General features: G+C 39.8%; 1 protein-coding gene across 1 annotated transcript in view; it reads left to right on the top strand.

Annotated features, from left to right (window-relative positions):
• LHFPL1 (LHFPL tetraspan subfamily member 1) overlaps positions 1–17,474 on the top strand; it is a 46,068-nt gene that overhangs the window by 8,621 nt on the left and 19,973 nt on the right. Inside the window, exons 2-3 of the mRNA XM_008056786.1 lie at positions 278–673; positions 11,655–11,753. Coding sequence (XP_008054977.1) covers positions 292–673; positions 11,655–11,753 — 481 coding nt within the window. The 5' untranslated portion in view covers positions 278–291. The remainder of the gene's footprint in view (positions 1–277; positions 674–11,654; positions 11,754–17,474) is intronic.

Below are 17,474 nucleotides of genomic sequence, written 5' to 3'. Positions count from 1 at the left end.
TTAATTCAGTTCTGTCATTGCTCCTTTGCAGCCTAGGGATTAGAGAACTCTGAATCAGAAGTTTCAGAAGGAAGGGAAGATGAAAAAGGTACTGGAAAGCATAATCCCACAGGGATCCAAATGATCCTCAAGATAATAATCTTATCCAGAAGCAAGGACCAAGTGGCACATAATAGCCCCAGCACTGGTCAACGGGATGAAGAATAGGCTGGTGGGGCCTATGTGGTAACTTTTTGCATTTGGTGCTGTGATCCAACTTGTCTCCCCATCTCTGCAGAGAAACCTACAATCATGAGGAGCAGCCTGACCATGGTGGGAACCCTCTGGGCCTTCCTGTCCCTTGTTACTGCTGTGGCTAGTTCTACCAGTTACTTCCTGCCTTATTGGCTCTTTGGATCCCAGCTGGGGAAGCCAGTGTCATTCAGCACATTCCGGAGGTGCAATTACCCTGTGCGGGGAGAGGGACACAGTCTGATCATGGTGGAAGAGTGTGGGCGCTATGCCAGCTTCAATGCCATCCCAAGCCTGGCCTGGCAGATGTGCACTGTGGTGACAGGTGCTGGCTGTGCTCTGCTGCTCCTGGTGGCACTGGCTGCTGTCCTAGGTTGCTGCATGGAGGAGCTCATCTCCAGAATGATGGGACGTTGCATGGGAGCAGCACAGTTTGTGGGAGGTAAGACTGTTTCTGGGATTGGGTGGGTTTGGGGGATTTGGGGCAGTGGGGAGTGTGGTCTTATGGGGAAATCCATTCTTACCTCCTCTTTTTTTTCCAAATCTATGAATGAGATCCCATTTAAAATATCTAGTCTAGGACTCCCTAAAGTGCAGACTACAATAGGGTTTTTATTTATAGCAAATATGGCTAGTAGGCAGAGTTGATATCTGTTGTTTAGCCTCTATTTTTGTCACCTTTTTCTGCCTGTAGGATACCCATTTAAGAATATTGTTTAAGCCTGCCTTTCCAGGGTAGTAGCATATACTTTAATAGTACTACTTCAATATAAACTTGATCTCCAGGAGCCCTACTCTCTGATAGTTATCTCAGAGAACAGTAAGCTGATAAACACATACACAAAGATGCAAATTACTAACAGCACTCACCAAAGAAATACATCTCTATAAGTGAAATGCTAGGTACCAGCCAAATTGTATATCACTACTTATTTGGCCTACATTTAAGGCCAGCCCTGTCTAGCAGCTATTAGCAGTCTACCCAGATTTCTTGTGAGTCTGTTCCACTTTACTTGTTCTTTCTCTCATTCTGACTCCCCCAAATTTTAGTGCAGATAACCTGGGATGCTGGCAGTGTGTGGGTGGGCTAGGGAAGAGGAAAATGCAAAAGTGGTAGACTGCAAGAAGGCAATGGGAGCAGTTTAATAACTATCTGAGAAGGAAAAACAAGTTTAGAAAGACAGGCAAATTTGTGTGTAAATATTTGAGCCATTTTGCAAAACCTGAATGGGACACTGAGAAAAAGTGCTTGTAGAACCTACTGCTGAAGTTAGTTATTGTTACAGAGTGTTAGAATCATTATCCAATTCATCATCATTATTACCTCCATTAGCATCAAAGTGAAGGTAACTAGAACCAGGAAACTTGAATTCCAGTTCTGGTTCTTTCACCAGGTTGCTCTGTGGCCATAGTGGGCAAATGACAGGGCTTCCCTGTGCTTCACTTTGTGTGTTTCCCCTGGTGATATAGCTCAGGTTTGAATTTTCTTTTTTATCACTAATGACCACATTCAGGTGGCCTTAGATATGATGGTAGTGATGAACTAAGGTAGTGGTTCTCAACTAGAAATACTTTTGCATCGCCCTTCCTCCAGAGGACATTTCGTAATGTTTAGTAATGGCTGGAGACATTTTAAGGATTATAAATTGGGAGAGTGCTACTGACATCCTGTGAGTAAAGGTGAGAGATGCTGCTAAACATCCTACAATGTGCAAGAGGAAGACAACCCCCACCCCCAACAAAGAAATATCCAGCTCAAAATGTCAATAATGCTAAGTTTGAGAAACCTTGAGCCGGGTGTCATGGTTTCTTGACCTGCTTATGAAAAACATCGGGTTCCTTTTGTGATGCCAGTTAAGGTGATGGTTTCTGGTTCCCTCTTGTGCTGGACTTGCTGTAAAAATTCTAAACCTGAAATTCCATTCTAGCTTCCCACATCTCTGGATTTTCTCCTTCTTTACCATTTTAGACTCTCCCATCTCTAAATTTTCCCATTTAGCCACTAATAGTTTTCTAATCCACACTGAAAAGTAGAATTAGGTTAGTTTCTTCTCTTTGAAAACTATGATACCAAACTACATGCTAAGGTTGATCTAAACCAATGATCATAGCTCCCTTTTGTAGCACTGTGGGGATCACAAATGAGTCTAAGGCTCAATTTTCACTTGTATTCTTGGTATGATAGGGTTAACTCAGAACTTCTATGGATACATTATTTCAGGAAGAGACACTTGGCTGGTAGGAGAGAGGTGTAGTCCTTGCAATTCATGTTTATAGCTTCGGGGCCCAGATCAGTGCCTGGCACACAGCAGATGTTCGGTAACTATAGAAAAGATGACTGCACAGTAAAGGCAATATATGTAGTGTATGTTGGGATACTTTGAATATGTGAGAGCCAGGTTAGTGCACATTCTTTCCTCTTTTTCCAAGCCTTCCATTGCAGGGCTGTCAACACCCTGAGCTATCTTCTCTTCTGACATGAGAGTGACAACTTAGACTTACTTGCATTTCTAAGAGATTCCAACAGAGAGTGAGGAGAAAGGGGCTAACTGGCAAGAATCAGAAGGCCAGTAGCAACAGCCTCCATCAGGATCCATGCATAATAGTGGCTCCTTCTCCTAGCTTTCTTCCTCTTTGGGGTACAATTGAGACTGTTACAAACCCTTGTATTTCTCCATATGATGCATTTTAGTTGACCTTACCTACTAGGTCTAGAAGCTCAAAAGAAATTGTAGGGGGGGGGTGGGAGAAGGTAATACAGACTTGAACATTCACAAACTGGGCAGGGCAGAACTTGACTGAGTGGCAGGTGTCATATAGAGGAAATAAAACCATGAGTATGGCTCTCATGACCATACGATTCTGACATTCTGTGTTCCTCATGACCCTTGCTCATAGGAACATGGTCACAGTGTTTACATGTAGATGAGGGTCTTTAAAGTAAGAATAAAGTGCCATTTGGCAGTAGAACTAGAAAGGGTCAAGACCTAGGGTGTGCTACCAAGTTTATTCTTGGGCCAGGAATGATAGTGGAATAGATTGCTAAACCTCCACAGCTTCCCCATCTGTAGCACCAACCAAAGAAGAGGCATTCTCACCCCCTTTTTAGAGACTGGTGGTTGTCAAGGTTCTGTCGGATGTAAAGGAATGGTGAAAACTACTTGGATGTGCCATATTTTTTGGAAACCTCTTGGTACATGACCACTACCCAAGGCTCTTTAGAGATCTTGGGTCTGACCCTCTGAGATGAGCTTTGCCAGTGGTAGGAAGCCAAGCCTGGGCAGCATTCTAAGTCCTGTGGATAAAAGACACAAGAGAAAGAGCTTTGGGGGTTAAGTTCAAGCTTGCTGTTTAGCCTAGGGGAATTGATTTTGTTGCTGGAGGCCTGGCTGCTTCTCGGCAGCTAGTGCATTAACCGAAATACCTCAGGGGGAGGACCCAATTTGTTTTAGGTCTGGTTTCTTTCTGCCAGACCCCAAACCACTGAAAAGATGGAGTATCCATTAAGAACTACCCCCTCCCTTGCCTGACTCTTGTTCCCCGGTCTGGCGGCTGCCCACAGAGATGAGTGGTGGGAAGTGGGAGAGACAGGAAGAAATAAAGAGCTGCTTGCCTGACTCATACTCAGCAAGGTGACCCAATGGGGCCCTTGGGTCCCATTTGCTCCACCTGCAACTGATCCAGCTGGACAAGCTTAGGGTCCAGAGAGCCTTCCACTGGGACCTTCATGCCCTGCTCCAACCAGGGAAGGAAACATCTGGCCAGGAGATTATTTCAACCCTGGGGATGCTGAGGTTGCTATACAGCTGGTCCCCAGGTCCCTGAGAACATGGCCATTGTTCACTTTCCCCTTGTGTATACGTGTACAAGATGCTTGTGAGTTATCCTCTATCGTCAGTGAAAGCTAAACAAAGAACAAATAAGTGATAAGTAAATATAAGGAATTTCTTGACAGGAAAAAATTGTAAGATCTTGGATCAGTTTATGAAAGGGAGGCCAATAATCTTCCTAAAGCAGGGAATGTATCAGAATCACCAGGAGTGCTTAGAAAATGTGATCTCCCCAACTCTTCAGTCTCCTTTCCCATTCTTACACACACATAGCAACAGGTGTAAGACTGCACATTTAGAAAAATCTCCCAGTGACTTTAATGTCTATGTGTATTCCCTTTTCCCAGCCCTGGACATATTTTTGTTAAAGGAACATCATTTAACACATCCAGGCACCAGTGCTTTCCTGCATGTGAGGTTCTAATGCTACCTGCTTTAAACTGAATAAAAGTTGCCACTGGAACGACATCACTGAGAACTTGATTCCAGGAAGGATGCTATGTTTCCAAAAATGAATATATTCTCTGGAAACCATGCATTTTTTGGAAAATCCTCCAAAGTTTCACCAGACATCATTTTATTTTTCCTCACCATGCTGAGCAAGGATTATAAAAGTGATTTTCTATTTAGGAAATAGTATTCAAGGAAGTTAACTTACTAACAAGGACTCATGTAGCAAGTTGGAGCAGAGCTGAGACTATGGTCCAGGGCTTCTGCCCCCTAGTCCTGAGCTTTATGCACTGATGCTCTTGATATTTCTTTTTCCCCATGGAAAATAATTGCTATCACAGTGTTTTCTCAGAGTGGTCCCTGAATCACCTGCATAAGAATTACCTGGGATGTTGTTTTCTTCTTCTTCTTCTTTCTTTCTTTCTGGAGTCAGGGTCTGACTCTGTCACGCAGGTTGGAGTGCAGTGGCACAACCACAATTCACCACACCCTCAAACTCCTGGGCTCAAGAGATCCTCCCACCTCAGCCTCCCAAGTAGCTAGGACTACAGTCACAGCTGTGACCATGCCCAGCTAATTTTTTTATTTTACTTTATTATAGAGATGTGGGATACAAGTCAGGATTAGGTACATAAGTAATCTATGTCTGGCTAATTTTTGATTTTTTTGTAAAACATGGTCTCCCTATGTTGCATAGATAGACTGGCCCTGATCTCCTGGGCTTAAGCAATCCTCTCATTTTGGCCTTCCAAAGCACTGGGATTACAGGCGTGAGCCACCACACAGAGTCTGGGAAGTTTGCTAATGCAGATTCTTTAGTGCTACAGAGTACACCAGTGCCTGCTAAAATGAATTTTACACAGCACCTCTGGATCATATAGTTTTGAAAATATATTATGAAATATTTCACATGTACTCATCACTCCCTGATCACATTCATTCCCTTGTCCCCATTGCAAAGGAAACAACTGTCTTGGATTTATGATTAATCATTCCCCAGCATGAATCTAGTACACATTAAACTTTGAGAAACTCTGCTCAGCTTTGCTTATGGTAGCTTCTTTCTGGAATTTCCTTTTCTTCCATCTCTGCCTATAAATATCTGTCTATCTCTCAAAGGCCAGGTCCAATGCAGCCTTTCTGTGAAGCTTCCCCTGATCTACTTTTGACATTTCCAGGAGATCTAAACTATCCTGCAACTCCGAGAGAGAATATGGGGTCAAATGAAGGGGGGAGGTAAGTGGGAAGTTCCCTTGAAAGAAGAAGCTGAGTTCTAGTTGACAGTCAGGTTTGTAAATTTTCCAGTGTTATGTTGGAGTTGAAGTTGTTATAAGGGCAATAAATTTAACAAATTAATAACAAATTAATCCACTTAGGTTTTTACTCAAGGTAGTACATCCAAGCTAACTAATAATCATGTTTGAAAAGAATTAGCAGCCATGAAAAGACAGGGGACTTGGGGATGGCAGTGGAAAGTGTAACAAAATGGCTGCCCACTAGGCCAAAAGGCCAGCCTACACAACATAGGGAGATCTCGTTTTACAAAAAATCAAAAAATTAACTTGATGTAGATTACTTATGTACCTAGTCTTGACTTGTACCCTACACCTCTATAATAAAATAAAGTTAAAAAAATTGGAGTTGCACTTGTAAATGGGGGAAAGGATTGGTAACATCCAGTGAAGAGGCTATTCTTGCCTGGAGACAAAGATTAGGCATCTACCTAATTGAGAATGTGTAGTTGGGAGAGGGTTATACAGCTATTGAGATATGGAAAAATAGTAATTCAAGAAGTAGGGGAAAGTAGATAGCTGAGATGTAGCTGGAGGAAGGATTCCCAGTTCAGTCTGAGATTTTGTACTTGAAGGTTTGTATTGGTGTGGAGGTTGCCACAAGAGCTGAAGCTGAGTAAAGTGTCTAACTTCAGGCCTCTGCTTGGACAGCTCAGTGAATTCAAGTCACAGCAACCATGTTGAAGAGAACATTTGGTACCTTTTGTGATGAGGAGTTTTATGGAGGGGAGTAGTTGAGGGAGAGAAACAAGATGGCAGGCTATTGTACATCTGTCCACATGCAATAGGGAAGTAAAGATTATTACACACTGTAAAGGACTTTCTTTTCCTTCTAGAGGCAGTTGAGACTAGGACTAGGAAAATCCCCAGCTGAGCATATGCAGTTGGTACAGACTTCTCCAAGAGTAGTGTTAGCCAGGCTGCAATTCATTTGTGGCAGGCTTGAGATTTAAACAAGTTTTCTCTGTTCTCAGAGCTCCTGCTTGTAACATTTTTAGTGGTGTTTTTCTTAAGTGTTCGTATCAGGACCAGGTGCTCAACATCACAGGGTAATTTAAAAATGAGTATTCCCGGGCTACAATCAAATACCTGGGGCTGAAGCCTAAAAATCTACATTTTTCATAAGCCTCCATTCTTTCAGAAAGTGGCAGGGCCTGGCCCTGGCAAATAAATTCTCTGTTGTTGCTTGAAGCGTATCTTCACAACTCCAAAATGATGAGAAGAGTTGTTAGTGACAAATATAATTGAGGATGAATTGCCCTATGACTTCATTTTTATTTTTAATGTGTTCCCCAGGGCATCTTTCTCCAATTATGATCAAATGTAATGGAATCAGCTATCAGTTACAAGTCAAATATCTCCATGAAGTATGTTTACAAGCTAATGTGCTCACCTGTCAAAAGGCAGGAAGGGGGATGGGAGGGTTGGGAGGGCAGGCTGGGCGGAGCATGGAGCTACATGTGCTGGAGTAAAGCACAGGCTTTGCAGAGATTGCTGGTTTCTTAACAGGTGCCTCTGCAAAATGGCAAGATAACTCCAGCCAGGAAGCTTTTGAATCAAACCTTGCCCAGCTTTTGACTTTTGAGCTGTTTGTTATGAGGACATAGAGGCGAGGAAGAAATTAGCATGGGAAATATAGGTGAAAACTGAGAGAAGAGCCACAGGGAGAGACAGCTGTTTAATAATAACTCTTTGTTAGGCACTTTCTATGTCCCAGGTACTTTATGTATATTAATCTCATTAATTCTTGAATAGCTCTGTAAATTACAGTCAGCCCTCTGTATCTGCAAGTTCTGTATCCACGAATTCAACTACAGATAAAAAATATTTAGAAAAAACAATAAAAATACAGTATAGCAACTACTTTACATTAACACTATAAACAATCTAGAGATGATTTAAAATAGACAAAAGAATATTCTAGGTTATATGTAAACATTAGATGATTTTATATAAAGGACTTGAATATCTGAAGATTTTGGTAACCACAGGGGTCCTGGAATCAATCCCCTGTGGATACAAAGGGACAAGTGTATTATTACTATTTCCATTTTAAACATGAGGCAACTGAGACACAGAGAGATTAAGTAACTTGCCTAAAGTCACACAACCTCTATCTAGGAGGCAGTGCTGGAATTTGAATTTAGGACTAGGTTAACTACAGACCCCATTGTCTTAAGCCATCATGTAATGTTGTCTCTCCAGATCTAATGCCTGCAAAATTCCTAGCAACTGCTGGAGATATTGTTGCTAAAACGTAATCATTCTTGGTCATATGTCTCTAGAAGGACAGAGTCTCTAAGGGTTGATTATCTGTTTGACCAGTGAGAAAAATTGCTGCTAGTCACTAGCTATGCAACCTTGGGTAAATCACTTTCCCTATCTAGGTATCAATATCCACATCTGTAACAAGAAGAGGGTAGGTAGGGCAGGTAATCTCGAAAGGCCTTTCCTCTCTAAGATTCCTTGACTGCATCAGGTGTCTAGGACGATCTCCCAAGCCTGCAATAGAAGTCCCTTTATAAGGCTTTCCCCTTGGGCAATGTGGGAAGCTGTTTGTTATGTAGGCTGTGCATATTACTAAAAAGATGCACTTATTGAACACTTATTGTGTACCAGGTGTCAAGGATGGAGGTAAAGATAAATAATGGCTCCTGCCTTCAAGGAACACACACTCTAGTGAGGGAAGTAGATGACAAACTGATGTGAAGAATATATATTACAGGCTATTTTAGTCACAGGAATAAGTACAGAGTGCTATGGGAACAGAGAGGAGGAGCATGTAATAGCTTGGAGGTTGGGGATGATGAAGGAAGGTTTCCTGGGGGAGGTAATCCCTGTCCTGAGCTCCTCAGGACATGGGAAGGTCTGAGAAGCAAGGGGGCTGAAGAAGGTGGAAGATTTCCTGTGCTGTGCCAAGAAAGGCACTTGTCCTGCTCTAGTTCCTGCTTGAAAAGGCAGAGTTCATGCCAATCCCAAGGATCTGAATGTGGAGGTTAGAAATTAGAGCTGATAAACTTGTGTTCTTTTCTTCCTAGACTGTGTGGGAAAGCTGTCTTCATTAACTTTTCCTGCAAATAATATACACTTGCAGCAGGAAAAGCCTTCAGTTTCATTTCCAATTTTGTCCTTAACCCATTGTGCGTATTCTTGGCTATCTCCTCATGTAGTAGGATTTAAGTTTATCTGTGGTGAAAAATGGTTGTTGTTGTGTTGCCACTGAATGAATTCCAGAGCCTAGAAAGGTTTTTGAGAAACCAGCTTCGTTTCCTGTGAGAATATGAGACTGATAAGAATGCTTTCTAATTTTAAGCACACCACTGAAGGCAATTTCTAACCTTAATTGGTCATTCTTTTAGTTTCTAAAATCGTCTTCACTCTCAGTAAGTTCTCCCTGTTTTCTTATTTAAGCCTGTCTTGCTATTTCTTAAGGCCCTTGTCTTCTCCTGTGGCCTCATTGAATATCGAGAAAAGCTGGTTGCCACTGGGAAGACAAGTTTGGAGGCTACTTTGACATCCTCTTCCTAAAGAAGTCATCTGAAGACAAAGTGAGCTCATGGGGGGGGCAAAAAACCCTGGAATTTATTTATTAAAAATTGTGTATTTATTCTTACATGTTTAAACTTCAGTCACCTTCAAAGTACTCTCTGTTTGATGCAATACATCTATCAAAATGCTTTTTCCACTGGTCAAAACAGTTTTTGAACTCATCAATTTTAATGCCGTTTAGTGCTTCTACCATTTTTTGTTTCACCTCTTCCACATTGGCCAAATGTTTCCCTTTGAGGACTTTTTCATTCAGGAAAACAGAACAAAACAAAAATCTTGCTCTGGGTGAGATCAGGTGAATAGGGAGGGTAGGGCACAGAGGTCAGGCCATTTTTGGTCAAAAACTACTGAATACTCAGCATAGTGTGGGTAGGTGTGCCCGTAAATCATCTATCATGAAATGGGAAAATGTGCTGAAATAATCTACCCCAAAAATAATTCACTGAAGCTAAGCGCAGCCTATCACAATGCTAGTTGGTACACTAATGCCAATGGATTCCTAGACCACTGAGCTAGCAGGGGAAGCCTGTACTACAAGGGGCCCACTCTCCAAAAAATAATTCCAATGTTTTTGGTGTCCCTCCTGTATTAGCTTCCTAGAGTGTATCTGGACTCTTCCTCAGTGAGGAAAAAGAGGCGGAGAAATCAGCAGTCCCTGGAGCAGCCTGCCTTTCCCTGTCCAGTTGAACCACAGAGCTTCAGAACCTATAAAAATCCCATTCATTCATCACTAATCAAGCAGTTGCTTTGAGGTGGTCCTGTGCTATGTGTTACTTTCTGAATCCACACTCATGACAGGTGTCTCTCTTGTGATCTTTCATGTGGTACCCAAGTATAGTGTTCTTGTAATTAGGCTCTTTGAGTTGCAAGTTGCAGAGACTCACTTAGGTTCTCTCAAAGAAAAGGGAGTTTATTATAATATAAAGGAAGTATAATGAAAAGACATCAGGAAGAACTGACATCTCTTTTCTCCAGCTCCTTCATGGACAGTATTGAGCTCATCTCATGATGTGTCTGATTCATGCCACTATACTCCTCTATTCTCTTCCTCTACCAATCAGTTTGCTCAACTTACCCAGAATTGATGTCTACTCATAACTTTGAATTGAACTTGGCTTAAGTCAGACATAGACTTGATTCTACCTCCTGGTGTTTTATTTTTAAAAAATTTTTCCAACTTCTGCTCTACCTGTTAACTAGCTTAGCATCTCTATGTTTCTTGATTAAAATTTCCAGAAAGTACCTCACAACTTTAAAATAAAATACAATTAAAAAATAAAATACACACATTAGTTGGAAAATTCAAAAAGAACAGAAAGTCACAAAATAAAAGCCTCTCTCCCTTCTCAAAAAAAAAAAAAAAAAAAGAATCTAGTCCTCTTCATGAATCTAGCATCTCTTCATGCCAGGCTACAATATCACCCATTCACCAATGGTGAATTTGGTTGTTTTTGTGTCAGATGCCAATGCTCAGCCCAATCCTTTGTGGCCAGAGGTACAAAGAGGCAGGGTGGTGCCATAGGTTATAAGATGTGAAAACCTAGGCAACAAGAAAGAATGGTGGGTGAGGCAGTTGTTCTTAGGAGGTAGACTTGGCAAGAAGACCAAGATTTGCATCTCTGTTTGGAAAAGTAAAATTATCTTACTAAGATAAAGTCCCAAAGAAGTCCCACTTTAAGGTCCTACAGAATTTCCCCGCAGTGACTAAATGACCTAAATCAAAAGAAAGGGTCAAAGAAGATATTGGAACCAAAGAACAGAGGAATGCTAGGTATAAAGCTGGAATAATTTCTCAGAGAAGAGGGAGTATGGTGTCCTGTTCACCAGAAGCCTACTCAATGTGTCTGTTCCTTGTAGATTTCAGTCCAGCAGCTGACTCTCAGTGATAGAAATCATGACCTACTTTCAGCTAGTTGGATCTAAGTGATGCTTAGAAAAAACTGGATTTCAGGAAAGAGTAGTAGTTTCCACACTGTAATTTTCTGTAAACCAGGCCAAGGAAAAAGAGGTTGGAGAAGACAACCTAGCCTTATATGTCATTGTCAAAAATATTTTGGCTATAAAAAGTACATTGGCCGTCTCAATTTTTCATGGTTGTCCTCTGCTATCTACTGTACCTACCATCTATGGCATGGCAAAGAAATCCTGTTGAGCCAGGACTAGTATAGAAATTTAGGGTAAAAGAGGAAATGTAAGCTCTGAGTAGAGGAGGCAGAATCTGAGCTGAGCTAATCCAAAAGGAATGTTGGGGTGACAGAAGACGTTATTTTTTTTCTACCTATGTGTATGTGTTTCTTTCTAGGACTGCTGATAAGCTCAGGCTGTGCATTATACCCCTTAGGATGGAATAGCCCAGAGGTAATGCAAACCTGTGGGAATGTCTCCAATCAATTTCAATTAGGTAAGATGGCCTGAGCAAATGGAAGTGATGGTTCGTGGGAAATCTGTTTTCTAAGGTGCTTTACCTTTTGGAGGGGCTTCTGATTGCTAGTGTGGCACTTGCCTGAATCTCTATCACTCTGTTACCACGTGGGAAGTGCTGGCTTACTTCATAAAGGTTGGCTGTAAATTCCACTTCTTTAATTATCTCTCCACACCATTAATGCACTTTTCCCCAGATAACTTTTATCAGTTTGGGGCAACCCTATCTTCAGAGTGATTTAAAATACTTGGAGACCAACAATCTCCCTTCTTCTGTATAAATCCTAGTTTCCATTAGTGTTTCCTTCTAGGAACTATTTCCCAAATGTAAATCAGCAGTATCTTTTACCAGTCTTCACTGAGGATGTAATAAGAGGTAATTTAGTTCACATGAAGCCTGATAAACCTAGATTAAATATTGTAAATTGCTCCTAATGGCAAACACTGTTAAATATTAGTGGGTGACAGAAATAGTCCTGGACCATTCTCTAGTTGCTAACTCTCTTTGAGAATTGTTTAGGATCATTATTATGAAATGATAATAGATTAGACTCTAACTGGAAGACTTCAAAATATTTCCCCAACTTATCATGACGGAAGAGAATAGGAGAGGAAATACATAGGTTTCCTTAAGTATTCTCAATTGTACAAAGGATTTGGGAACAGCGAGGCCATCCATTCACATACAGCCTGTGTTCCAAAACTTCTCTTTCTCTCTGTTAGCTCAGACTGTTTTTTGAGTCTCACTTGACCCATTTTGGGAGGAAGAAGTTGTTCTCTGTACAAACATAACAGGAAGGAACATGTAACCAGTGTGGGCTCTAGAAGATCCAGTGTTCTTGACCCAGAGCATAGCTGACTTGTAAATAGAATTCTGCCTTAGGTAGAGGAATGAATGCTGAAGAAATGGAAAACAAGTCACTGTTCTGCTAGCTGTAGTAAAAGCTGAAGATTTAACATATTTCTCCTACTTGGTTAGGGAACTGATTCTACTTTTTAAAAACAACAGCTTTATTAATATATAATTCACTTATCATAACATTTGCCCTTTTCAAGCATATAATCAGTGATTTTTAGTATATTCACAAGGTTGTGCAACCATTACCATTACTCAATTCCATAATATTTTCATCAGTCCAAAAAGAAACCCCTTACCCATTAGCAGTCAGTGCCCATTTTCTTCTGCTCCCAGCCCTTGGAAACCACTGTTAATATGAATATACCTATTCTGGACATTTTATGTAAATCAAATCCTATAATATATGACTTTTTGTGTCTGGCTTTGTTTACTTAGCAGAAAGTTTTTAAGATTCATTCATGTTATAGTTTGTGTCAGTACTTTATTTTTGTAAGACTGAGCAATATTCTGTGGTATAGATGTAACACATTTTATTTATCCATTTATCAGTTGATGAATGCTTGGGTTATTTTCATTTTTTGGCTATAATCAATAATGTTGCTATGAATATTGTGTGGACATATATTTTCATTCCTTTTGAGTATATATCTAGGAGTATAATAACTGGGTTAAATAGTAACTTTATATTTAAGCCTTCTGAGGAACTGCCAAGCTGTTTTGCAAAGTGACTACCATTTGCCATTCCCATCAACAATGTGCAAGGGTTTCAATTTCCCAACATCTTGACCAATACTTATTTTCCATTTTTTAGTATAGCCATCCTAGTATATATAAAGTGCTATCTCATTGTGGTTTTGATTTGCATGTCCCTAGTGACTGATGATGCTGAGCCTCTTCATGTGCTTATTGTTAATTTCTATATCTCATCTGAAGTAATGTATATTCAAATCTTGTAGTTTTTTGTTGAGTTATATGTGTTCTTTATATATTCTGGTACAAGACCCTTTTCCGATATATGATTTGTAAATACTTTCTGCCACTCTGTGGACTGTCTTTTTACTTTCTTAATGCCATCCTTTGAAGTATAAAAGTATTTAATTTTGAAGAAATACAACTTATCAATCTTTTTTCTTTTTGCTGTGTTTTAGGTGTTCTATCTAAGAATACATGAACAAATTCAAGGTCATGAAGATTTACCTTTGTTTTTTTCTAAAAGTTGTATAGTTTTAGCTCTTATAAATAGACATTTTTTAATTTTTAGTTCATTTTTATATGGTGTGAGGCACAGGTTTATATTCATTATTTACATGTAAGTATCCAGTTGTTCTAGCACCATTTATTGAAAATCCGATTATTTCAACTTACTGAATGGTCCTGGTGATAAGAATTTTTATCTAATTGGCTGGAATCTGAGAGTGTCAGCTCAATAGGTCAGCAAACTGAGCCCCAAAGAGTGTCAGCTCGATGGGTTGGCAAGCCTAGCCCCAGGAGTGTTGGCTCTAGTGGACTGGCAAGCCAATCCCTGAAAGTGTTGATTCAGTGGGCTGGTAAACCAGCTTCCAGAAGTGTCTCAGTTTCAGAGTCTCGCCTTCTGCCAGCAGCTCTCCTAGTTCAGCCAACTCTGTCTGGGGTGTGCAGTTCTTCAGCTCCCACGATCTTCTGCAGCTCTTCAGGTGTGGTTTCTTGTCTCTCATTCAGGAGGAATGAGGGACACTGATGGCCGGAAGGTGGGAAAGCAGGATTTATTGAGAGGACAGAAAAGCTTCCACAGCAGGAGGGGACCCAGGGGGCTGCCAATTTGGAGCTGAAACCTGGTGCTTATAGAGCCCTAAGACTGAGCTGATTGGCTAGCACTAGCTGTGTGCTGATTGGTTGGCACTAGCTGTGCTGATTGGTCAGTCCTGAGAACCAATTGTCCAGAGGTAGGGGCCCAATAGTGAGCTGATTGGTCAGCACTTAGCAGTGAGCTGATTACTTTGTTTTCCAATCCTGGCAGTGAGTGTTTTCTTGCCGTAGCCTGCCGGGCATATAGGGAGCTTGTTTACCTACATGAGTGTATCATTCTGAGAGGCCTGCAAGAAGTTTACTACTTTGTTACCAGGGGGCCTGCCCTGTCTGTCTGCTTAGCTTTTCTCTAGTTATCTCCTCTCTCACTGGTATCCTTGTTGAAAATCAATTAACCATAAATGTAAGGGTATATAACTGGACTCTTGATTCTATTACATTGATATATATTTACCACTCTGTCTTGATTACTATAGCCTTGTGGTAAGTTCTGAAATAAGGATGTGTGAGTCTTCATTCTTTTTAAAGACTATTTTGGCTATTCTGTGTCCCTTGAATTTCCATGTGTATTTTAGGTTCAGCATGTCAATTTCTACACAAGCTCTAACTTACATTTTGAGACAGATTGTGTGGAATCTGTAGATTATGTTGGGGAATATTGTTACCCTAATAATATTAAGTTTTCTATTTCATGAACATCTCGAGATGTCTTTCCACTTAGGTCACTTTTAATTTCTTTCAATGATGCTTTGTAGTTTTCAGTGTATAAGTCTGTCACTTCTCTAGCTAAATTTATTCCTAAGCATTTTATTTTTTTAAAAATTTAATATTTTATTATTAATTGAAAAGTAATAATTGTATATATTTATGGGTTACAATGTGAAGTTATATTATTAATTGAAAAATAATACTTGTATATATTTATGGGTTGCAATGTGAAGATTTACCTTTGTTTTTTTCTAAAAGTTGTACAGTTTTCCATATATACATTGTGGAATGATTAAGTCAGGCTAATTAGCACAGAATTGTTTTCTGTGTTTATTTTATTTTCAGATTGCTTATTGTTAGAGTATAGAAATACAGATGGTCCCAATTATGATGGTTTGACTCATGATTTGTTTGACTACTCAATGGTGCAAAAGTGATACACATTCAGTAGAAACTGTACTTCACATTTTGAATTTTGAATTTTTCCTTGATTGGAGATTTGTAGTATATATGCTCTTGCGATGCCAGGCAGTGGCAGTAAACCACAGCTCCCAGTCAGCCACACAACCATGATGATAATCAATACTCTACAGGGCACTGTGTTGCCAGATGATTTTGCCCAACTGTGGACTACTGTAAGTGTTCTGAGCATGTTTAAGATAGGCTAGGCTAAGCTATTATGGTTAGTAGGTTAGGTGTATTTAATGAATTATCAACTTACAATATTTTCCAGTTAACATGGGTTTATTGGGATGCAACCCCACTATAATTTAAGGAGCATACAAATTATTTTTGTATGTTAAGTTTTTTCTTGCAAACTTGCTGAACTCCTTTATTAATTCTAATGATTTTTAAAAAGTAGATTCCTTAGGATTTTCTATATACAAGATTGTGTTATTTGAAAATAGTTTTACTTTTTCCTTTCAAATTTGGATGCCTTTTGTCTCTTTTTTTCTTGCCTATTTGCCTTGGCAAGAACCTTCAGGACAATGTTAGGTAGAACTAGTGAGAGTGAAAATCCTTGTCTTATCTCTGGTCTTAGGGGTAGAGTATCCATTTTGTCACCCCTAAGTATTGATGTTAGTTATGTTTTCTCATAGATAGATGATTTTTATCAGGTTGAAGAACTTCCTTCTATTCCTAGTTTGTTGAGTATGTTCACCAAGAAAGGATGTTGCATTTTGTCAAATGCTTTTACATCATCTACTGGGATAACCATGTAACTGTTCTTTCTCCTTTTAATATAGTGCAATTTATTGATTGATTTTCATTTGTTAAACTAATCTTACATTTCTGGGATAAGTCACCATTGATCATGGTGCATGATCCATTTTATATATTGGTAGATTCTTATCTAGTGTTTTGTTGCAGGTTTTTGCATCTGTATTCATTAGGGATATTGGTCTGTAAATTTCTTGTGATGTGTTTGTTGGATTTTGGTATTAGGGCAATACTAGCTTAATATAATGAGTTTCTGTGATTCTGCTTTGATTAATGTAAGAGGACAAAGTAAAAAAGTGAGATATATCATTTGCAGGATATTTTCTAACTTTGTTTTCTGCTCCTATAACCACCCCTAAAATGGACAATTTTGTGTGTGGCTGCCTGTGTCCCAAGTTGATGGTCCTTACTCATCTTTACCACATCATTTCTAATCTTCTCATGCTCAGTTTTTTTGTATCATTTCTCTTTCTATTACCTTCTTCTCTTTTAGTTCTGCTTCTCTCCTGCACCTTATGACTGCTGGAGAACTCTAGCTCCTCTCTCTTCAGTGCAATGGATACCGTGTTGTTCTGTGAATCCTCAGGGATAAAGGGATTGCTGAATCTTGCTTGAATCAAGCCCCATAGGTCCCTTTTACGAACTATCTTTGAGTTCTTCCAACTGCCTACATGTTTCTCATCCCTCTGAGGTTCACATTTCCTGTCCATATTCTTTAATTTCATGCCTATATATTAGCACCTTTCTGGTTAACATTGAAAAGAAGAAAATACCTGTGCCATCCTTGATCCTTTCCTGGTCAGTTGTCCAGACATACAAGCCAATTTAAACTACATTAACAGTTGTTTCCTTGTAAAGTTGAGGTGCCAAGATAGCAGTAAGGCATGTAGTAGAAGTTTTTTAAAAAAATAATTTAAAAAAAAATGATGTGTTGGAAATATCATACCTGAGATTGCCAAAACTTGGGAATGCCAAAGCTAAAAATATGGCCTTTCTCCTTAAATCTTTATTTAATACTCTGGAGATTCTGACATTGTAGAAGCATCCTTGGCTCACGTTAGGTATTGTGTGAATGAATGAATGAGATAGGAGAAAAGTATACTGGATATCCAGTGTGCAGACTTTTGT

This window comes from Carlito syrichta, unplaced genomic scaffold (genome assembly GCF_000164805.1).
Source record: "Carlito syrichta isolate Samal-C Ts95f unplaced genomic scaffold, Tarsius_syrichta-2.0.1 Scaffold302521, whole genome shotgun sequence".
Taxonomy (NCBI): Eukaryota; Metazoa; Chordata; class Mammalia; order Primates; family Tarsiidae; genus Carlito; species Carlito syrichta.
This window is presented reverse-complemented; position numbering and strand designations above follow the sequence as displayed.